The following is a 23,657-nucleotide window of genomic DNA, read 5'->3' as shown; positions in this document are numbered from 1 at the left end:
CAACAGCTAATTTACTTTCTGTGTATAGATTTGCCTCATCTGGACATTTTAAATAAATGGAATATACAATATGTGGTTGTCTTTCACTTAGCGTAATGTTTATGAGGTTCATCGGTGTTGTATCATGTATCAGTATTTCCTTTTTATTGCTGAATTTGTATTCCATTGTATGGTATCCCACATTTTATTTATTCATTCATTAATTGACGTATGTTGGGTTGCTGCACTGCTTAGTTATTATGAGTAATGCTGCTATGAACATTTGTGTACAAGTTTTTGTGTAGACATATGTTTTCATTTCTCTTGGGTAGATAGGTAGGGGTAGAACTGCCATCACCCTCACTTTTGAAGAATATTTTTGCTGGATATAGCATTTGAGATTGATTTTGGGCCGTGCTGAGTGGCTTGTGGGAGTTTAGTTCCTTGACGAGGGATTGAACCCGGGCCCCCGGCAGTGAGAGCATGGAGTCCTAACCACTGGACTGCCAGGGAATTCTCATGATTGCTTTTCTTAAAAGCATGTCAAAAAATGTCCTTCCATTTTCTTCTGGCCTCCATTGATTTTAATGAGAAGTCAGCCATCATATATATTGTTCTGCTACCCCTGTATGTAATGTGTTGATTATTTTTTCCCCCTAAAGTTGCTTTGTTTCTTTTTATCTCTGGTTTTCAGCAGTTTTATTATGATGTCTTCCTTGTGTTTATCCTCCTTGGAGTTTGCTGAGCTTCCTGGATTTGCAAATTATTATTTTTCACCAAATTTGGGAAATTATCAGCCATTATTTCTTTAAATATTTTTTCTTCCTGATTCTTTTATTTTTCTGGGACCCAATTAAACATATGTTAGACCAGTTGTTAGTGTTCCTGAGTTTCCTGAAGCTTTATTCATTTTTTCCCCCTAATTAAAAAGAAAAAAACCTGTTCTCTAGATAGGATAATTTCTTTTGATCTTTCTTCAAGCTTACTGTACTTTTCTTCTACTGTCTCTAATCTCCTACTGAGCCCATCTAGTTAATTTTAAATTTCAAATATTATAATTTTCAGTCCTAAAATTTACATTTAAAAGTTTCTCTACTGAGATTCTCCATTAACTCAGTTATTTTGACCATGTTCCTTTGTCTTTGAATGTGTTTATACTGGCTGCTTTAAAGTCATTGTCTGCTAATTTTCAATATCTGAGTTATGGGGGGGTCTGTTTCTATTGACTGCTTTTTTTTCCTCCTTGAAGATAAATCACATTTTTTCTGCTTCTCTAAAAGTCTAGCAAATTTTTTTTTTTTAACTATTCAGTTGACCCTTGAACAAAACAGGGGTTAGGGGTGCTGACCTTCTGTGCAGTCAGAAATTCATATTTAACTATACATTGGTTCTCCGTATCTGCAGTTCTGCATCTGTGGGTTCAACCAACCATGGATTGTGTAGTACTGTAGTATGTATTTAGTGAAAAAAATCCACATATAAGTGCATCTGCATAGTTCAAACCTGTGTTGTTCAGGGGTCAACTGTATATTGGACATTGTGGATGATACATTATAGACACTCTGGATCAGTTATCTTCATCTGAAGAGTGTTACTTTTTGTTCTAACAGGCAATTAAAATACTGACTGATCACCCTGAAATTGTGGAGATTTGGTCTTATACTTTGTTGGAGTGTGTGGAAATCCCAAGGTGTTTACTAATCTCTGACCTGGTGGAACTCAAATTCCAAAATGCCTTGCAGGGGACAGCAGCTGAAATCTGTTTAGTTCTTTTAGCCTTCCAGATATTTTTTTCTGCTGAGGTCCTTGGAATCTCCTTCATGCATGTGCTGTTCAGGGGTTAGTCAGGTATTTAAGAGAGTTTATATTAGTGTTTGGGGCTCCCTCTTGTGACTTACCCCTTTCCAAGATTTCCCCTTCAATTTCCAGCTGCTCTTGTCATCCTGAACTTCATCCTCTGATACCTCAAGCCAGAAAGACTGACTTTTTGCTCAAGTTTTAGCTATTCTGCACCACAGGGTCTCACTTGGCTGGGAGTGGGAGGTTAGGGGATTCTTCAGGGGGGAAAGCTGTATTAAAGTGGATCTTGCTCATTGTGTTTTCTTTCAAGGGGTAAATGCCCTCCAGTTTCTGCCTGCTTTTCAGCACTCTTCGGTGCTTTCAAATAGTTTTTTTTCCCCTTTTCTTTCTGGAACTTAAGGTGTTCCTGAATCATCACATCTGAACATACTCTCTTTGTTTTGAAAATTCGCACAGCATGCTGTACCCTTATATAGTTTTTTCTCCTTCCAGTTATCTATTGCTGCATACAGATAACTCTAAAACTTAGTAGTTTAAAACAGCCATTTTATTATGCTTACGGTTCCTGTGGGTCAGGAATTTGGAAAGGGCATAGCCAGGATGACATGTGTCCGCTCCGTCTACCTGGGGCCTCGTCAGGGAAGGCTTAAAGTGTGGGGGTAATGCTAATAACCGGAGCAGCAGTCACGTCCGGCAGTTGAGGGCTAGCTGTTGACTGGGCCGCCACCTGGAACCTTGGGCCAGAACACCTCTACGTGGTCTCCTCACAGCACTGTGGCCTTGGATTTTTTACAAAGCAACTCAGGGCTCTAGTGTTAGTGTTCCAGAGAACCACCTGCAAGCTGCATTGTCTTTTATGATCTAGTCTGAGAAGTTGTATGGCAGAGTTACACAGCATCACTTTCTCTACTTTATCGGTGAACCAGCCTTTATTGTTGACCTAAATTCAAAGGTAGGGACATAGATCCACCTCTCAATGGGAGAAGTGTCAAAGACTTTGCAGACACTTTTTATTTTTATTTTTTATTTTTTTAATACGTCTTTATTGGAGTATAATTGCTTTACAATGTTGTGTTAGTTTCTGTTGTACAACAAAGTGAATCAGCCATATGCATACATATATTCCTATATCCCCTCCCTCTTGAGCCTCCCTCCCCCCATCCCACCCCTCTAGCTCGTCGCAAAGCACTGAGCTGATCTCCCTGTGCTATGCTGCTGCTTCCCACTAGCTATCTATTTTACATTTGGTAGTGTATATATGTTGATGCTACTCTCACTTCATCCCAGCTCCCCCCCGCCCCACCCCATGTCCTCAAGACCATTCTCTATGGCAGACATGTTTTAAAACCACCATGCTCATTTAACAAATAGTAAGCTCCTTCTGTGTCCTAGGACAGTCTTATGTACATCTCAATAGATATTCATTGTAGTATTGAATTTTTCTTCTTAACTATAGTAGATTTAGACCTAAAGTTAAATTTGTGTTTAAAGCTTTAAGAAAGGAGTAAGATATTTCACTTCTTAAAAACATTTCCTGGGCTTCCCTGGTGGCACAGTGGTTGAGAGTCTGCCTGCCGATGCAGGGAACACGGGTTCGAGCCCTGGTCCGGGAAGATCCCACATGCCGCAGAGCAACTAAGCCCGTGCGCCACAACTACTGAGCCTGCGCGTCTGGGGCCGTGCTCCGCAACGAGAGGCCGCAACAGTGAGAGGGCCGCGCACCGCGATGAAGAGTGGCCCCCGCTCGCCGCAACTGGAGAAAGCCCTCACACAGAAACGAAGACCCAACACAGCCAAAAATAAAATAAATAAATTAAAAACAAAAAACAACATTTCCTTAGATCGATTTTTTTTGTCTTTTTATTTGTAGAATATAGTATTTAATGAAAAGTCCATGCTTAAGTGGTGAAAATGGCAGGCTTCCTAGATAATTTCCGTTGGCCAGAATGTGAATGTATCGACTGGAGTGAGAGAAGAAATGCAGTGGCTTCTGTAGTAGCAGGTATATTGGTAAGTGAAAAAGCCTGGTTGGTGACATTTATACCTCACTTTTTGCCCTGAAAATTAATCTTGATTCCTTTGAACTGTGAATATCCATGATAATACAGTTTTTGAAGGCAGTAGTTTTTTAAGTAAATTATGTAATATGTATCATTCCTTTAGGATCCTCAAAGGCTCAGAATTTGATGTAACTAATAATATTGTTGTGACTCATTGAAATTCAGGATGTGCAGACAGTAGTTAACAACCTTAGGCTGCATTAGAACTGAAGCCCTGCAGCACTTTAGGGAAGGGTTGCCATCTTCATACCCCAGCTGCAGCACAGGCAGGAAGCGAGAGGAAATTTGCGGAGGAAACTACTGCTTAATTTTCTTTCCAATATTTTTTTTAAAACTTTTTATTATTGAAAATATCAGTAGTATACACAAAAATAGAGAGAATTGTATAGAGTCCTCTCTCACCCCCTGTACTTATCATTGAGCTTCAAAAAAAAGTCAGATCATGACCAATCTTGCTTTAGCATTCCATCAAGCACTCCCTGCCCCCACTGCATTTTTTGAAGCAAATTTCAGTATATGTTCCACTTAATTTAAATTAATCTTTTCCAGTATATAGTTCTATACCTGAAGTTCAATAGAAAAGATAAATAAAGAAATAAATAAAGTGGAGCAGGAACTAAAGATACTGGGGTGGCCAAAAAGTTCGTTCAGGTTTTTCCATAACATCTTATAATTGTGAAGCAATATGCATGCAGAATTCTTGTAGGTGTTTCCAAGTTTTTCTTGCTCTGTGGTCACCTCGCCTGCACTTAATTTGTCTATGAAATTCCTTAGTAACTTGTCTACTTTAGTTCTATTCAGCTTAGTTGACATAGAAACATTACATTTTGCAAACTCATGTTTAGTCAGTTTTTAATCAAATTACATAATTAAAATTATAGCAAGCGTAGATATTTTTTGGAGACGTGGCAGCTCATTTGTGGAAGCAAAAGTGCTTGGGCATATTAAAAAAGAATGTTCCACATTCTTTTTAATATGAACGAGAGAGTGAAACACATCGGGTAATCAGGGAGCTGGTTAGTTGGAGGTTAGTTAAGAGAGCTTTGGTTGTATATAATTTTATGGTGGATAAAAGAAGCAGATAATTCATTCCTAGGTAATAAACTTTTCATCTTGCATTAAGAGCAGAACTTGAATCTTACACGGATTTGATTAGTTAGATTCACCTCATATGCTATAAAGAATAAGTAAACAAGGGATTCTTGTTTTTTATATTTCAACATCTAAAACTCAAAGTAGACATATTTTATGTTCCAATTATGTGGTCCATAGAAAACATGGAATGTTAAGGAACAGGTATCATGCTAAGCCAAAGTATTAGTGTTATTTTAATGACATGGGTTCTTTCTCAAGTTTTTTACAGGTTGGTGGATAATGATTGATGCAGCCGTGGTGTATCCTAAGCCAGAACAGCTGAACCACGCTTTTCACACATGTGGTGTGTTTTCCACATTGGCTTTCTTCATGTAAGTATGAAGGTAATTCTCAATTCAAGATTATTTTTCTAAAAACATTTTTTCCTCAAAGTTTAATGCTATCTGGAATAACTTTTTAATTTCATTGATTGATTCTTCTTTAACATGATAAATATATGTGTGTATATCTATATTGCCATTTTATTAAGATTTTAAAAATCAAGACTGAGTGTTGAATTTGGGGGGGAGAGATTAATTGGGAGATTGAGACTGACATATACACACTAGTATATATAAAATAGATAACTAATAAGAACCTGCTGTATAGCATAGGGAACTCTACTCAATACTCTGTAACGGCCTATATGGGAAAAGAATCTAAAAAAAAAAGAGTGGATATATGTATATGTATAACAGATTCATTTTGCTGTACACCTGAAACTAACACAACATTGTAAATCAACTATACTCCAGTAAGAATTAAAAAAAAAAAAAAGTGTTGAATTTAGTCAGATAATTCTATTATACTTTATAAAGATTATCATGTGATTTTTGTCCTTATATTTGTTAAACTGAAAAATTACTATGTTTTATAGATCTTAAGATTATTTTTTGTATTTTAATATCTTTGAATATCAGTGTGCTTCTTGTATTAATATCTTGTGCTTCTTGGTATCTTATAATTCATAATATTTTTTCTTTCTTGGAAGTATAAAAAAATAATGGTGCATCTTAAAAATCATTGGCATCTTAGGTTTAATGAAGTATGTTACATTTCTAGATTTTTTAGTAGGAAGTCATCCTTGAATACTCTAATACATTCAACTTTTTTTTTTAATCCTTTTTAAAATTTATTTTTTTTATTGGAGTATAGTTGCTTTACAATATTGTGTTAGTTTATATTGCACAGCAAAGTGAATCAGCTATACGTATACATATCCTCTCTTTTTCAGATTTCCTTCTCATTTAGGCCACCACAGAGCACTGAGTATCTAATACATTCAACTTTTACCATGGAGTATTATTTTTTTTAAGTGTGTTACTTAACTGTATTTGCCAGTATTGGAGGGAGGGCAGGACTGGCCTTAAATGAGATTGATCTATGGCTTTCCTTTTTTATTAAATCATTTTTAGGTTTAGCCATTATCTCACTTCATAAAAGAGTTTGGAAGCTTTTCATGGATGTCTTTTAATAATTTAAAAAAATATGTTAAACATTAAGATTACGTAATTTTCTTACACTGTCAGGAGCTTTAAAAAGGTGAATTGTAGAAGATGGAACTACTTATATTCATTCAGGATGCTAAGAAAAGACAATTCCTGCTACAAATATACCCGCTCTAACAAGAATGGAAAGAGAAGCTGAATAAAGTGGGCCTATTTATTATACCAAATGTTCTCTGAATTTGAGAAATGGATGAGAGAAAATCACTTGACTTTTAACACAAAGAGAAACTTTTGAACTCTTGGTTATAATGAGAACCTTAAAATGGGGTAACTCATGGTGGGTCATTCATGTATAAATATAAAATAAAATAGAAAAAGAACACAGAAAATTGGCCTCTTTCATAATCTTTGGAGACAAATGATAGTAATCCCTTAAAATTAAGTATGTTTTTGTTTGATGTTATTATAAATGGAAATGTTTTCTTAATTTTGTTTTCAACATATTTATTACCAATATATAGAAAACATTGATATTAAAAAAAAATTAAGTATGTTTTCTGGGTGTACTTTAGGAAAATAAGACTAGCATAGTATTTCTATCCACTAGGATATTTAAGTTAAAAGATATGTTCAGTTATTCAGATACTGGCTTTAGATAGGAAATGCTTCCCTTCTAAATGATATGTAAATATCTATGAATATTTTAACAGCATGAACGTTTATTAGATGATTTTGTATTGTTCTAGGATAAATGCCGTGTCCAATGCTCAGGTGAGAGGTGACAGCTATGAAAGCGGCTGTTTAGGAAGAACAGGTAAAGGCACTTTGAGTTGTTAATGTATGCAGGTAAAAGAGGGATTTATCAGCAGAAAAAACAAAGCCTCTGGTGAGTCTTTATTTAGGGATGATTAATGATTATGTAGGGTTTTTAAAAAAAGTTTCTGTGTTATTTAAAACTTTAAGAAAGTTAAAGTTACTGCCAGAGGTTACTGGTTTTTGTCATGTTATATTGCCCATAGTATATAGATAAAATGTTAACCATGCAGAATCAATGGATCTTGACTGTTCCTGTGTTAGTGATGGATTTATTCTTTTTTTTTTTTTTAAATTTATTTATTTATTTATTTATGGCTGTGTTGGGTCCTCGTCTCCGTGCGAGGGCCCTCTCCACCCGCGGCAAGCGGGGGCCACTCTTCACCGCAGTGCGCGGGCCTCTCACTATCGCGGCCTCTCCTGCCGCGGAGCACAGGCTCCAGACGCGCAGGCTCAGCAATTGTGGCCCACGGGCCCAGCCGCTCCTCGGCATGTGGGATCTTCCGGGACCAGGGCTCGAACCCGTGTCCCCTGCATTGGCAGGCGGACCCCCAACCACTGCGCCACCAGGGAAGCCCCGATGGATTTATTCTTATCCCAAATGTTGACCAATAATATTACTTACAAGATGGCTGACCATGATTACTGAACAGCAAAGTACGGACACATTAAGAGATCAAACCTGGGACTACAGTGTTTTTCACATTCAGTTCTGATCACCTGAGTAACCACCCATAGGCTACAACAGAAGTATTTAGAAGAAACATGCTGTTTGTCTACATATACATTTTTTTTTGAGTTTGAATTTTTTTTTGATTTGTCATCCAACAGTATTTTTCTTTTGTTCAGGTTATAACACATTCTGTTAGAATCCAGGGGTTTGTTTTCAGTGGAATTTCCATGCTGTATATAAAAAGCTCAGTACTAGACGTTCTATTTCCAACCTTTAAGGACTAGGAGGGGTGACTTGTGGTTATAGTCAGGAATTTGGAGTAGGTGGGAGAGGAATTTTGAAGGATGATTAAGAATAATAGCAAGTACTTGTAGAATACTTAGTGTGTACCAAAGACTGTCCTGAATGCTCTACACATATTAACTCAATTAATTGTCACAATAGTCCTGTAAGGTAACCACTCTTGTCCTCAGTTTTAGATTAAGGAACTAAGGCACAGACAACTTAAGTAACTTGTCCAAAGTCATAAAGCAAATAAGTGGTGGGACCAGGATTTGAACACTGACAATCTGGTTCCAGAGCCCATGCTCTTGGCCACCATGCTATGTTTGTATCCAGTCGAGAATCATTTAGTCTCTTTGTCTACAGTATCATATATATATATATTTGTCAGTGTATTTGAGGATAACTTATATAAAATATAAAATAAAATTCAATTTAAAGTGTACAGGTCGATGAGTTTTGACAAATGTATACAGTTGTGTAACTACCACTACAATCATGATATAGAATATTTCCATTACTCCAGAAAGTTCTCTCATATCTCTTTGTAGTTAATCCCCTTTCCCCCACATCCTGGCCACCACTGATCTGCTTTCTATCACTGTAGTTTTGCCTTTTCTAGAATCTCATATAAATGGAATCATAAAGTATCATAAGACATTAAACCAAATCAAGGAGCTGACGAGCTTAGCTTTAAAAAAATTTCCTTTTTTTTTGTAAGAACACTAAACATGAGATCTACTCTCAACACAGTTTTAAATGCACAATACCATATTGCTAACTATAGGCACAGTGTCGTACAGCAGCTCTCTAGAGCTCATTCATCTTGTGTAGCTGAAACTTTATACCCGTTGAACAGCAACTCCCACTTCCCCCACTCCTAGCCCCTGGCAACCACTATTGTACTCTCTGTTTCTATGAATTTGACTCTCTTAGATACCTCACATAGGGGAATGGGCCTTAAAAAAGAAGGAAATCCTGCCATATGTGAGAACGGAGGTGAACCTGGAGGACATTATGCTAAGTGAAATAAGCCAGCTACAGGGGGACAAATTAGCTTTCTTTTGTACCTGATGCTTTAAATGCTGATGCAGATTTTATAATTTCACTTCCATTGTGATCCTTGAAGAATTGGAGAGGATGGGGATAGTGACAAATGACAGATGAACCTAAGTTAAAAGTGTATTGTGTGTGTCTGTGCGCGCATGCATACGCACACATGCATGCCTTGTGCCCCAGCTTCAGCAGTTAATGTCAGGAATGAGTGAGAATAAAGAATAAAAAAGCATGTATTAGCAAGTGATGTTGTGCATAGAGCACACATTAACTTATTTGATCATTTTTCTTTCAAAAATATTCCACAGGCATTGCTGTGGATTATGTTACTATTAACTATTTTCTGTAGAAAATTTCATTGTAACTTACCCAAAACTTTTTAGCTTAAAGGTAGAACTTGCATGTGCCTTGGGTCTGTCTGGTTCCAAAGCTCATACTTTTTACTCTCAGTAGTGACTATAACATTTTATTCCATGATTATTTCTTACCCAGTTAAAATTCACAGTCAGTTTACGTCAGTTTACATTTATACGTGGTACCTTTAGTGCAAGTTCTGTCTAGTGCTTCAAAAATTCAGGGCAAACTATCTTGTAGGCATGCTCAGCTATTGCCACACTCAGCTTTCATACTACTTAAATGGTTTATGTGTAATTTATTCCCATTTAATTCCCAGAGGAATTTGCAGGAAAGTGTTATTAACGTAATAAATATACTACAAATGGAACTGTTAAATAAGAAGGAACAGGAACTAGGTAGAAAGAAGATCATGTATTGATACTTAGACTCTAGGACAAAATGGATACTCTTAATTATTAACCTTGACTCTGAGCTTCCTGGTAGTCAAAGCAAAAAAGGGAAAACATTACAGTTTTTTATTTTTTGCTAAACAAAAGCATACTCATTTTTCAAGGGAAGTTTTTTTCTTGTTCAGTTTTGTTAAAAAATTTTTGTGTGGTCATATATAAAGGACATGAAGGAAAATAATTACAAGGACTTTTGATACTTCCTTTCATTCACTTTAGGTAAAAGCTGTGATTGAATTTGGAGGATGTTTTCCTCCAAGGAAGTAAACATTGCTGTATATTTCTGGAGATCTGCTTAGTATTATAATAAAATTTAGATAACCTAGGGACCCATTTCTCTCAAATATCAGCTGTTCTAACCATGCTGAGCTTTGAGCTTCCTGCATATCTGGTGTCTAAAATATATGAATTTCTGTTCAGTTAGTAACCAAATATCTGAAATTGAGGCAAATTTAGCTTTCTATTATGGAAATTGGCTTGGATTTTATTTTCACTTCAGGGGAGCTGTATTCCCCTTCCACAGGGTGACAGGCTGTCAGTATACCTGTGATCAGGGTCTGGCACAAATGCTAACTTGCTTTCCTAAAAATGTATTGAATCTACTCAGGTGTCCAGATGATCACTTTATTGAGATTCTGTTGTATAACTTCTAAAATTCTATACAGTAGGGGTTTGAAGAGATGCTTTTGTCCTTGAACTTTTCAAGGGTATGTGGTACAGTTTGGCTGAATAAGAGAGATTGAATATATCGCTGCTGTTAGTACCATGTTGAGTAGTACCATGATATTAACGTTGATGAAAAGAGGTCATATGGTCCTTATTCATTTGCAGTCTCTCATTCCTGTGTGGTAATGGCTATCTGAAATACATTTGCTACTTCTAATAGAGCAATTACTTTGATAATATATACAACACGGTAATTTTTCAGTTAGGGTTTAATTAATCAGTTTAGTCAAATAATTACTTCTGAAGCTTGCCTACTTTAGTTTACTCAGCTGTTAGTTTCTCTAGCCAGTAGAACGGTAATTTACCCTTTTTCCCTTTCCAAGTATCGCTTAACACCTTTTAGTTTTAGTTTCTTTTTTTCAATCTTCATTCAGTTAATTGTTTTAGCAGGTGTATATAAATACGTGAGTGTCTTTGATAGGCATAGCATATATTAGATGAACAGTGTTCTAGTGTTATGTATTCCTAAGGCATAGATAGAGCTGTAAAAATGAGCAAAATCATAAAGCCTATTTTTCACACAGGTGCTCGAGTTTGGCTCTTCATTGGTTTCATGTTGATGTTTGGGTCACTTATTGCTTCTATGTGGATTCTTTTTGGTGCATATGTTACCCAAAGTAAGTATTTATTCCTCTTTTATTTCATAGGAAAGATTCAGATATGTCCTTTATATTTGGCTTAGTCTGTTAACTCCCCGTGGAGTAAAATTTAGTTTAATAATTCAGTTAGCTTGAAGATAAGACTCTGTGTGAAGATATAAATTATTTAATAAAACTTCTCAGTGGGGTCATTTAGTGCAGTGGGATAGCCTCGTTAGGAAATCCAAGCCACTGACAAGACCAGGTGACTCTCAGCTATCTCTAGAGGTTCTGATTTCCTTCCTTACCCCAGATAGCCAAGCTCTATACCAGAGGCCTTTTACTGAGGGTTGTAGTGGTAAAAGTGAGAAATCTGTACAGGGCTACAGCCCCTTATACACAATTCTAGAATCCACAAAAGTGCTGAAGGTCAGGTTTTTCATAACCAGTTTGGCAGCAAAACCTGACCTAATGATCCAGGGCTCATTATAGTCTTTATTTCATTTAATAAGTATTCAAATGTTTTATTAGAGGAATGTGGTTGTATTTGATTGTGGGATGCTGGTCCAAACATAGTTGGGGGTGCTATGTAATATTATGCCCTGTGTTACTGTTTTTCTTTTTTTAATAAATTTATTTATTTATTTATTTTTGGCTGCGTTGGGTCTTTGTTGCTGCGCATGGGCTTCCTCTAGTTGCAGGGTGCGGGGGCTACTCTTCGTTGCGGTGCGCAGGCTTCTCATTGCTGTGGCTTCTCTTGTTGCAGAGCACGGGCTCTAGGTGCGTGGGCTTCAGTAATTGTGGCACGTGGGCTCAGTAGTTGTGGCTCGCGGGCTCTAGAGCTCAGGCTCAGTAGTTGTGGTGCACGGGCTTAGTTGCTCCGCGGCATGTGGGATATTCCCGGACCAGGGCTCAAATCTGTGTCCCCTGCATTGGCAGGTGGATTCTTAACCACTGCGCCACCAGCTAAGTCCCCCTGTGTTACCATTTTTAAATCTGAAAAATCCTGAGTTCCAAAACATACCTTGCCCCAAGGATTTCAAGATAAGGCATTGTGGACCCCAGTATCTTTCTGTCCACTGATAACATCTTCTCTCCAACCCCAGCCTCTAATTTTTCATTCATAGGTACAAGGGGAGTGTTTTGTTTTTTTTTTTTTTTAGGGGGCAGAGGTGCTGAGAAGCACTGCCAGTTCACAAGGGGAGTTTTTTAAGTGCAAGACTGAAGACGTGTGTAGCCTTCATGTTGAAACGGTTGATGCAATGGAGTGAGCTCTTAGTATACCATTCTGAGTTTTGTGACTGTTCCAGTCACCATAGCTTTTCATCACGGGGATGGCGAGAGGTTTTGAAAAGCAGGACCCAGTCTTAGCATGTGCTTCTGGAAGCATCAGAAGAACCTCTTTCACTGGCTCTCTCCCTTCACTCCAAAGACAGGAATAAGTTTCAGATAATAGTTTATTCGTCTTGTGATGCCTCTGTCTTTGGAATCTCCTCGTCACTCTGCTTAACTGTCACGTCTTGTCCTGACCCACAGCTGACCTTTTAATATCTTGATAGGATCCCTTAAGTATCATAGATTGATCAATATAAGATTTGGGAATACCTTTGTCTTTCATTTTGCACAAAATAAGTCAGTACAAGAGGACAGTGGTTGCCTAATGTTTAATTAATACTACTCTAAAATGTGTTATTTTAGTTAATTAAAAATACTCTGGAGCACACAGTTCTAGCATGAAGCTTATTTGAGGGAAAGTACTTTTTTTACTTTCTTTCTTTTTTGGGGGGGCTGTGCCACACAGCTTGGGGGATCTTGGTTCCCCGACCAGGGATGGAACCCGTGCCCTTGGTAGTGAGAGCGCAGAGTCCACTGGACTCTGGACCCAGGGAATTCCCTCAGTGGTCGTATCTTAATCTTTAAAGAACTAGTACATACTGAGAAATTTCTCAATTATGGATCTCATCTTCATATTTCTACAGCATTGCTCGTTACATATACTTTTTAGTTTGTAAACTGACTTCAGAGAGCATTTCTAACACATATTTCAAATCTTTTACTGTACAGATTTTTCTGGAGCTGTTAATAATCGTAGCAGCAGCTAACATTTCTGTAGCACTTTATGAGCCAGGAACTGTTCTGAGCACTATGCATAGTCCACATCTCACACTCTGGGGGGCAGGTGCTGTTACAATGCCCATTTTACAGATGAGGAAAGTAAGGCATAATGAGGTTAAATAATTTGCCCATGGTCATACATTTAGTCAGTGGTAGAGTTAGGATTCAAATCCAGGGGTATGGCTCAAACTTGGGGCTTTTAACCATGCAGCTATATTGTTTGCTATGATATCAAAGGCTACAAATTGAATATTTCTTCATCCAAACTAGTATTTTTAATCAACATTGATAGTTTTATAAAAGTTAAATATCCACAAAAATTTGAGTAATTTCCAAATTTTTCTTCTTCCTTCCTATGAAGATAGTGACTGTTTTCTCCAGGAGAATATGATGATGAATTATAATGATTCTTTTTCTATATGTCAGATTTGCACAATAAAACTCCTGAATTCATGAAAGAAAATAAAATGAACAGACTGTTACATCATCAACAATTTAATTTGTATCTTTCTAACATTGTGTGTTTCTGTATTGGCCATAGGAAGTGAAGGGATAAGCTGCTGCTTCCTTGGCAGTTCCGATACAGCTAGAACCATAGCAACTGCTTTAGACAGAAAGAAAACCTAATAATTTCATTGTCTTTTATCCAGAGTGAGAGTAATCCTTTGTTTTGGGAGAAGGAGATTATCATTTTCTTACTTCAATTTCATTGTGGATTTTTTAGAGTTAATGAATAATAGTAGTGTTTTATAATATACAGAGCATGTCATTATGAATGGCATGAATACTTTGTTACAGCCATTTGCCTTTTGTAATTATCTGATCTGTTTTACTTTGTGTGTGCAGATACTGATGTTTATCCAGGACTAGCTGTGTTTTTTCAAAATGCCCTTATATTTTTTAGGTAAGTTGCCTAATTTTTTAACTATACACCTATAACATTTACAGGAACATCATCTTTATTATAAGAGCAGCATAGGCACTGGAATATGTATAAATCTCTTGGATTAGTTACAGTGTATAGAACTTCTTTTAAAAGGTGAAAATTCTACTATTGCATAAAAGCGTACACAAGCCATTTAATTAGGGGCCCTGCTATGTGCCAAGACCTCAGCTAGATGCTTTATATATGTTACCTTTTAAATTCCCACTTAATTATCTTAAGTATGTAAAACAAGTGGTGCTCCCATTTTATAGATGAGGAAATAAGACTCAGAGCTTACTTAAGGCCACTTAACTAGCAAATGCAGAATGGGAATTTGAACCCAGACTGCTGCTTCCATAGCCTGTGTTTTGTTAAGAAACCATATCATGTACCTTTAATAAAATAAGAAAAAAAGAAATTAGAATTAATACATACTATGCATGTCGTATACAAAACCTGGTTGGTGAATTGGATTTTGTATTAAGTTTTTAAGATAACTTAAAGTAAGTATAAAAATAAAAGAATATCAAAAGTATTTTTTAGGGGCAATCTTCGAAAAAGTTTCCAAAATGAAGCCCTGTAACCTTTGCTTTTCAGAATGAAATGTCTTTTAGTGTAAAGATAGGTATTTTAGGCATCATTTATAAAATTACATCCCTTACCCCATACCCCTCACACAAAAGCATTAAAATCTAAGCCTTGAAGAAGTTTGTTTTTGTCATTGATTTTAAGCAATTTGATTTTGATGTGCTGTGGTGTAGTTTTCTTCATATTTCTTCTGTTTGGGGTTCATTGAGTTTCTTGGATCTGTGGATTTATAGTTTTCATCAAATTGGGAATCTTTTCAGACATTATTTCTTCAAATATTTTTTTCTGTCCACCCTGCCCTTCTGGCTTCCAATTACATGTATATTAGGCTGTGGGAAGTCATCCCAGAGCTCACTGGTGCTTAGTTCTTTTCATGCTTTTTTTTGCCCTACCTCTCCACCCCTACTCTTACCCCATCGCTCCATCAACTATTCTCTTTTCTTGTTTTCTCTCTGTATTTCATTTGGGATAGTTAAAGGTTGTTATATCTTTAAGTTCACTAATCTCTACCTCTGTCATGTCTAATCTGCTATTACTCCCATCCAGTATGTTTTTCATCTTAGACATTGCAGTTTTCATCTCTGTTAACTTGATTTTTTTTTTAAACAATTTCCACATCTCTCTCTAACATACTTATGCTTTCCTCTGCCTTCTTGAACATGTGAAGTATGTTTATAACTATTTCAGTGTCCTTGTCTAATTGTGTCAATTCTTAGTCTGTTCCTATTGATTATTTCTATTTATTTTTTTCATTCTGGATCCCTTTTCCCCTGTTTGCTTCTTTGCATGAAGCTGATTGGGGGCTGGACTTTTTGGTATTCCTCTAAATGCTTTTGAACTTTGTTCTGGATGCAGCTCAGTCACTTGGAAACAGTTCAGTCCTTTCGAATCTTGCTTTTAAGCTCCGTTAGGCAGGACCAAAGCAGCTTTAGTCTGGGATTAATATGTCCCCCTTACTAAGGCAGTACACTTTTGAGTATTCTTCCTGATTCTCCATGTAGTCTGAGGTTTTCCACTCTGCTGTGAGATTCTGAAGTCTTCCCAGCCCTGTGGGAGCTTTGGGAATTGTTCTTTCCAGTGATTCCTGCCCTTTTCTTGGGTAGTTTCCTCACATGCATCTGCTGTCAGCACTTGGCAGAAGCCTCAAGGGGAACCCCCTACCGATCTCCTGGGCTCCCCCTCTCTAGCTGTCTGTACCCCGCCTTGCACACTCCAGCCGCTTGGCCTCCCTGAACTCTCAACTCTGTTTCCTCAACTCAGGGAGACCGCTTTGCCCTGCCTGGGTTCCCTCTTATTGCACTGTGGCCTGGACACTCTTTTTTTTTAAAATTTATTTATTATTTACTTATTATTTATTTTTGGCTGTGTTGGGTCTTTGTTTCTGTGCGAGGGCTTTCTCTAGTTGCGGCAAGCGGGGGCCACTCTTCATCGCAATGCGTGGGCCTCTCACTGTCGCGGCCTCTCCTGTTGCGGAGCACAGGCTCCAGACACGCAGGCTCAGTAGTTGTGGCTCACGGGCCTAGTTGCTCCGCGGCATGTGGGATCTTCCCAGACCAGGGCTCGAACCCGTGTCCCCTGCATTGGCAGGCAGATTCTCAACCACTGCGCCACCAGGGAAGCCCCTGGACACTCTTGGTTTTGAAAGATGTTCGACAGTTTCTGCGGTCTTGTGATTGTATTTCTTGGCATGTGACTGACAGCCTTCTGGGAATACAGTGAATTTTCATGAAGATGCCTTAGGCACTGTTGAGAGATCAAATTTAAATTCAGATTCAGCCCTTTATAGTGGTAGAGGAGTCTATATAAATGACAGTTGGATGAACAGAAACCTTGTATGCGTAAAGGCCTGTGCTCACGTGGGCAGTGACTACTGCATCAGCGATGCGCTCTGCCCAGAGGCCGGCAAGTTATCCAGCCAGCTGTGTGCTTCCTGTGTGCCAGGCCTTTTCTAGGCACCAGAGTGCACTCCTACTTCTCCGGCCACTCTTCCTCTGTTTCCTTTGCAGGCTGATCCTCCACCCTCTGGCCGCTAACTTGAAGTTTCTTAAGGTTCTGTTCTAAGCCTCTTCTCAACTCGTTCTTTCTCTAGGTGAGGTCCTTTTTGCTTGGGACTTCAGTTATTGCCTGTATGCCAGTGAGTCACAGCTGTCTATCTCCACGTCTAAACCACATATCCAGATTCTTACTTATCCCCTCTTGGGTGGCTGACATTTCAAATCTACCACCTCCAGCGTACCCACGACTCAAACTCATGTTGCCAGAGTGTCCCATCTCTCTGCCCCGCTCCTTCTTCCCTTATACCTTGCTGAGATAATTCCCACTCTTAGATCTCAGTTCAGTCACTACTTCCTCAGGAAAACCTTCTTGACCTCTAACTAGGTCAGATCCTTATATTTCCCTCTCTTGGTACCATGTGTGTCATTGAGTTGGAATTTGATTGTCTCCCATTGGTGAGCACGTTTGTCTTGTTTTGACTCACGGTCACATTCCCAGTGCTTAGCTAGGGGCCTGGTGCCCAGCCAGTACTCTGTACGGTAATTATTTGTTAACTGAACGAAGAATTTCAACATGGTCTGTTAGGATGCTTCAGTGTTTGTAGCTCAGACATTGTAGGATCGTAGAGATGTGAGTGGCCCTAATGCCGGCTGCTATGAGAAATGCCCCCTTTCCTTACAAGTGACCTATCTAGTAACTTCAGGCTTTAAGAAAAGATATTCAGTTAAGCTCAACCATCAAGGTCAACAAACTGGTTTATAAAACAAGCAAATTCAGACCAACACCACCACAATCTTTAATTTTAGAAATTGATACAAAGGGATCAGTGAGGTACCCATCAAAGCATATTTAGAAAATAAATTCTCTTTTGCGTTTCTATGTGATTTTACCTCATGATTTATTTTAATATCTTTCTAGCACTCTGATCTATAAATTTGGAAGAACTGAAGAGCTATGGACCTGAGATCACTTCTCACATCACATTTTCCTTTTGTTATATTCTATTTGTAGATAAGTTTTTATCTCTCAATATAATTTACACATTGCCAAATGGAATAGATTGTACATTAAATGTTTTGTTTCTTTACACTTTTATGCTCTGAGTTTTGAAATAGTTTTATGAAATTTCTGTCCTTTTTTTTTCATTGCATAGATTGTTAATATGTACATAGTATAAGACTATATAGATCAGATGATCTGTGTCGGTTTTTTTATTCTTGAAGACTTAGAGCTTAATCTGTTCCCTGAGCCAGGGTTGTATCATCATCTAATTGTAGAGTTAACTACTTTGTCTCAGTATCTCTAATTTTCAAAATGTGCAAAAAATACAGCTCCATATATCTGAAATAAGCACTGAGCCATTAAAAAAGGTATATCAGCAAGTTGTAATTTATTTTGGCTTAAAAATGAGATTCTTTTTTAAAGGAAAAATGTTTGTTCTTATGTATAAAGTGGACTTTTATACGAAGATTTTTAAAAATGCCTGAAGGACTAGTTTGAAAGCCTCTTTTAAAAACAATTCCTCTCATATGACTTTATTTGAGAAGGGTTAATACATGATCAGATAAGCTCAGTTTTATATGGTTGATGTAAGAAGACTGTAAGGCAGCTCAGCAACATGCTTCTTACAAAAGCAGCTTAAATGGTTCTCTTTTGACAGCCTACTATTATCTGACATTGCAAAATTCTATATCAAGCAAGTTTGAGACAACTGCAGCTTAAAAGCATGAACCATATAAAAAAAAGTGGAATAATTAGTTTCAAGATAAAGCACTTCTTCCCAAAGGGGATTATTATGACCTAGTGAAAAATTAGGCGTTTCATCCACTCAGTTACTGACTGCAAGTCTCTTTTTGCTCTAGCTCTCAAGCTTTAGGTGAACTCTTCTTGCAGAATACATCTTTAACCTGAAAGTTCTTACTCCAGTCAGAAACTTCTTTTGCTGAGTTTGAAATACTGTATTTGCACTGAGTGTATTCCCGTGAGAGATTTCAGAGGGCTAGTTGGGTCTTTATTTCTACTTTTGCTTTCCTTTGTTATACAGGTTTTGTGTTGCACTTTTTTCCTCCAGGGGGATTTTTCTAGAGCCTTTTGTTGTAAGACAGAATAATATCAGTGGTATTGTATGCAGCTTCTAATATAAGCCTTATTTTGCTTAATGTCTCTCCTCTCTGAGGATCTCCTGTGCACAGAGTATGAAGCAGTTGTGGAATGCTGTGCCTTTGTCTAGATACCATCTTGTTTAATTACTTCTTTCTTTGTTGTTTTTCCTCAAAAAAACTGTGTCTTGCTTCCAACAAATTTTAAAACTGATTACTTGTTTCCACTCCCTTCTAACCTCTTGCAATAAATATTACTTCTCACACATTCTAGTATTGTTAAATCTGTTGGAGAAAATGAACTATAAAACTGGGTTGGCTGTTCATTTTGCAGTTACTCAAGTGGACCTGGTCAAAGAAGCAGTTTCCCTTTATAAAATAAAGAGAAATATATATATATATATTTTTGGGGAGTGGAGCATGCCATGCGGCTTGTGGGATCCTAGCTCCCTGACCAGGGATCGAACCTGGGCCCTCGGCAGTGAAAGCACGGAGTCCTAACCACTGGACCAGCAGGAAATTCCCAGGAGAACTATATTATACTCAGATTTGTGAAATGCTAATGTGAAGGCTAATGAAGGCCGTCCAGAAGGCCTAGTGGCTGTTTTTTCTATTTTTGACTCTGTCACAAATTTGTTTTTTAATTGTGAGCAAATCACTTAATTTCCCTGTTTGTTTCCTCATTAAAAAAAAAAAAAAAGATAATGTTAGTATCCACTCCTATCAGACATTGTAAGTTAGAATAGAGTCCTTTGTAATCATTTAAAGATACATGTGATTCCCTTAATATAAAGGTCTCCTGGGGCAGAGTCAAGATGGCGGTGTGGGAAGATGCTGAGTTAGCATCTCCCCACAACTAGGGTGCCTACTGGCCTCTGGTGGGGGACCCTGATGCCCAAGGAGATGGGAGGGACCCCCAAGTGAACCGATAGGACGTGGGGGGACAGAAGGGGGAGGAGAAGTGGAGGCCAGACAGGATCCATTATTGTGTTGTTCATCTCTGTTTGTTTGTTCTTAAGTTCTTCTAGATCTTTGCTAAACATTTCTTGTATTTTCTCAATCCACGCTTCCATTCTATTTCCAAGATTCTGGATCGTCTTTACTATCATTACTCTGAATTCTTTTTCAGGTTGATTGCCTATTTCCTCTTCATTTATTTGGTCTTGTAGGTTTTTACCTTGCTCCTTCATCTGTGGCACTTTTTTTTGCCATCTCAATTTTTTTGAGGAGTTCAGGGGAGGTAGGGAGAGGTAGGCAGGAGGGACCCTCTGGGAGGAGTGGAGGGCATTTGCCCCACTCACTCGGGCCCTGGGAGCCCGCTGAGCTCCCAGGCCAGTCCCCTGCCCTCCAAAGCCCCCTCCACTCCCCTGCCACATTTGTCCTGGGGGCATAGGAAGGAGGCTGAGGGGAGTTAAGGAGAGGCAGGGGGGAGGGGCCCTCCAGGAGGAGCAGGAGAGGAGCAGAGGGCAATTGCCCCGCCCACTCAGGCCCAGAAAGCTTGCTGGGCTCCCAGGTGAGGGCCCCCGCCATCTGAGACCAGGGGTGGGGGGCACACCTGGGCCCCTTCTGTTCGCTGAGCCTAAGCCCACCCCCCCAGCCCCCAGGGCCTTTTCCAGCCCTGTGGGTCCTGAGCATTGGCCCCACCCACCACCCAAACCTCGCCCTTGCTTACGCCCCGCCCTCCACAGCCAAGGCCTTTTCCCCCGTTTTTTTTTTCTTTTCCCTCCTCTTTTTTACTATTGTAGTACTGATATACCTTCCAGTTGTTGATTCATCTATATTTTTATTTTTATATTCTTCCTAAAATATCTGTTAGTTTCCTAGTCTATTTTATTTTTTACTTCGTTTTCTTTTTGCTGCCCCAGGTGGCTTGTGGGATCTTGGTTCACGAGCCCAGGGTCAGGCCTAAGCTCCTGCAGTGGGAGCTCCGAGTCCAAACCACTGGACTAACAGAGAACCTCAGGCCCGAGGGAATATTCATCGGAGTGCAGTCTCAAGGAGTTCCTCATCTCAGCACCAAGACCCAGCTCTACCCAATAGCCTACAAACCCCAGTGTTGGAAGCCTCAGGCCAAACAACCAGTAAGACAGGAACACAATCCCACACATTAAAAAAAAATTGAGATGGCAAAAAAAAGTGCCACAGATGAAGGAGCAAGGTAAAAACCTACAAGACCAAATAAATGAAGAGGAAATAGGCAATCAACCTGAAAAAGAATTCAGACTAATGATAGTACAGATGATCCAGAATCTTGGAAATAGAATGGAAGCGTGGATTGAGAAAGTACAAGAAATGTTTAGCAAAGATCTAGAAGAACTTAAGAACAAACAAACAGAGATGAACAACACAATAACTGAAATGAAAAATACACTAGAAGGAATCAATAACAGAATAACGGAGGCAGAACGAATAAGTGAGCTGGAAGACAAAATGGTGGAAATAACTGCTGAGGAGCAAAATAAAGAAAAAAGAATGAAAAGAATTGAAGACAATCTCAGAGACCTCTGGGACAACACTAAACGCACCAACATTTGAGTTATAGGGGTCCCAGAAGAAGAAGAGAAAAAGAAAGGGTCTGAGAAAATATTTAAAGAGATTATAGTGGAAAACTTCCCTAATATGGGTAAGGAAATACTCACCCAAGTCCAGGAAGCACAGAGAGTCCCATACAGGGTAAGCCCCAAGAAAAACACACCTAGACACATATTAATCAAACTAACAAAAATTAAATTCAAAGAAAATATATTAAAAGCAGCAAGGGAGGGCTTCCCTGGTGGTGCAGTGGTTGAGAATCTGCCTGCCAATGCAGGGGACACGGGTTCAAGACCTGGTCTGGGAAGATCCCACATGCGGAGCAACTGGGCCCGTAAGCCACAACTACTGAGCCTGCGCGTCTGGAGCCTGTGCTCTGCAACAAGAGAGGCCGCGATAGTGAGAGGCCCGCGCACCACGATGAAGAGTGGCCCCCACTCGCCGCAACTAGAGAAAGCCCTCACACTGAAACGAAGACAGAACACAGCAAAAATAAATAAATAAATAAATTTATAAAAGCAGCAAGGGAAAAACAAAAAATAACATACAAAGGAATCCCCATAAGGTTATCAGCTGATTTTTCAGTGGAAACTCTGCAGGCCAGAAGGGAGTGGCAGGATATACTTAAAGTGATGATAGAGAAAAACCTACAACCAAGAGTATTCTACCCAGCAAGGATCTCATTCAGATTCAACAGAGAAGTCAAAAGCTTTTCAAACAAAAGCTAAGAGAATTCAGCACCACCAAACCAGCTTTACAACAAATGCTAAAGAAACTTCTCTAAGTGGGAAACACAAGAGAAGAAAAAGACCCACAAAAACAAACCCAAAACAATTAAGAAAATGGTAATAGGAACATACATATTGATAATAACTTTGAATGTAAATGGATTAAATGCCCCAACCAAAAGGCACAGACTGGCTGAATGGATACAAAAACAAGACCCATATATATGCTGTCTACAAGAGACCCACTTCAGACCTAGGGACACATACAGACTGAAGGTGAAGGGACGGAAAAAGATATTCCATGAAAATGGAAATAAAAAAGCTGGAGTAGCAATACTTGTATCAGATAAAATAGACTTTAAAATAAAGACTGTCACAAGAGATAAGGAAGGACACTACATAATGATCAAAGGATCAATCCAAGAAGAAGATATAACAATTATAAATGTTTATGCACCCAACATAGGAGCACCTCAATACATAAGGCAAATGCTAACAACCATGAAAGGAGAAATTGACAGTAACACAATAATAGTAGGGGACTTTAACACCCACTTACACCAATAGATCATCCAAACAAAAAATAAATAAGGAAACACAAGCTTTAAATGACACAATAGACCAGATAGATCTAATTGATATTTGTAGAACATTCCACCCAAAAGTGGCAGAATACACTTTCTTCTCAAGTGCACATGGAACATTCTCCAGGATAGATCATATCTTGGGTCACAAATCAAGCCTCGGAAAATTTAAGAAAATTGAAATCATATCAAGCATCTTTTCTGACCACAACGCTATGAGATTGGAAATCAATAACAGGAAAAAAACTGTAAAAAACACAATACATGGAGGCTAAACAGTGCACTACTAAATAACCAAGAGATCACTGAAGAAATCAAAGAAGAAATTAAAAAATACATAGAAACAAATGACAATGAAAACACGATGACCCAAAACCTATGGGAGGCAGCAAAAGCAGTTCTAAGAGGGAAGTTTATAGCAATTCAATCTCACCTCAAGAAACAAGAAAAATCTCAAATAAACAATCTAACTCTACACTTAAAACAACTAGAGAGAGAAAAACAAAGAAAACCCAAAGTCATTAGAAGGAAAGAAATCATAAAGATCAGAGCAGAAATAAATGAAATAGAAATGAAGAAAACAGTAGCAAAGATTAATAAAACTAAAAGCTGGTTCTTTGAGAAGATAAACAAAATTGATAAACCCTTAGCCAGACTCATCAAGAAAAAAAGGGAGAGGATGCAAATCAATAAAATTAGAAATGAAAAAGGAGAAATCACAACTGACACTGCAGAAATA

The 23,657-nt window shown here is 38.3% G+C and overlaps 1 protein-coding gene across 3 annotated transcripts in view; it reads left to right on the top strand.

Moving 5' to 3' along the window:
• The window catches only part of TMEM50B (transmembrane protein 50B), a 35,801-nt gene extending 16,461 nt beyond the window's left edge, over positions 1 to 19,340 (top strand). For all 3 annotated transcript variants that reach the window (XM_068546992.1, XM_068546993.1, XM_068546994.1), the window contains 6 exons: positions 3,650 to 3,789; positions 5,193 to 5,305; positions 7,168 to 7,235; positions 11,299 to 11,391; positions 14,314 to 14,371; positions 17,894 to 19,340. In XM_068546992.1, coding sequence (XP_068403093.1) covers positions 3,691 to 3,789; positions 5,193 to 5,305; positions 7,168 to 7,235; positions 11,299 to 11,391; positions 14,314 to 14,371; positions 17,894 to 17,939 — 477 coding nt within the window. In that variant the 5' untranslated portion in view covers positions 3,650 to 3,690 and the 3' untranslated portion in view covers positions 17,940 to 19,340. The remainder of the gene's footprint in view (positions 1 to 3,649; positions 3,790 to 5,192; positions 5,306 to 7,167; positions 7,236 to 11,298; positions 11,392 to 14,313; positions 14,372 to 17,893) is intronic.
• Positions 19,341 to 23,657: the final 4,317 nt, after the last annotated feature.

This window comes from Eschrichtius robustus, chromosome 6, assembly GCF_028021215.1.
Source record: "Eschrichtius robustus isolate mEscRob2 chromosome 6, mEscRob2.pri, whole genome shotgun sequence".
Classification (NCBI taxonomy): Eukaryota; Metazoa; Chordata; class Mammalia; order Artiodactyla; family Eschrichtiidae; genus Eschrichtius; species Eschrichtius robustus.
The sequence above is the reverse complement of the archived record's forward strand: the minus strand, read 5'-3'. Positions and strand labels throughout refer to the sequence as shown.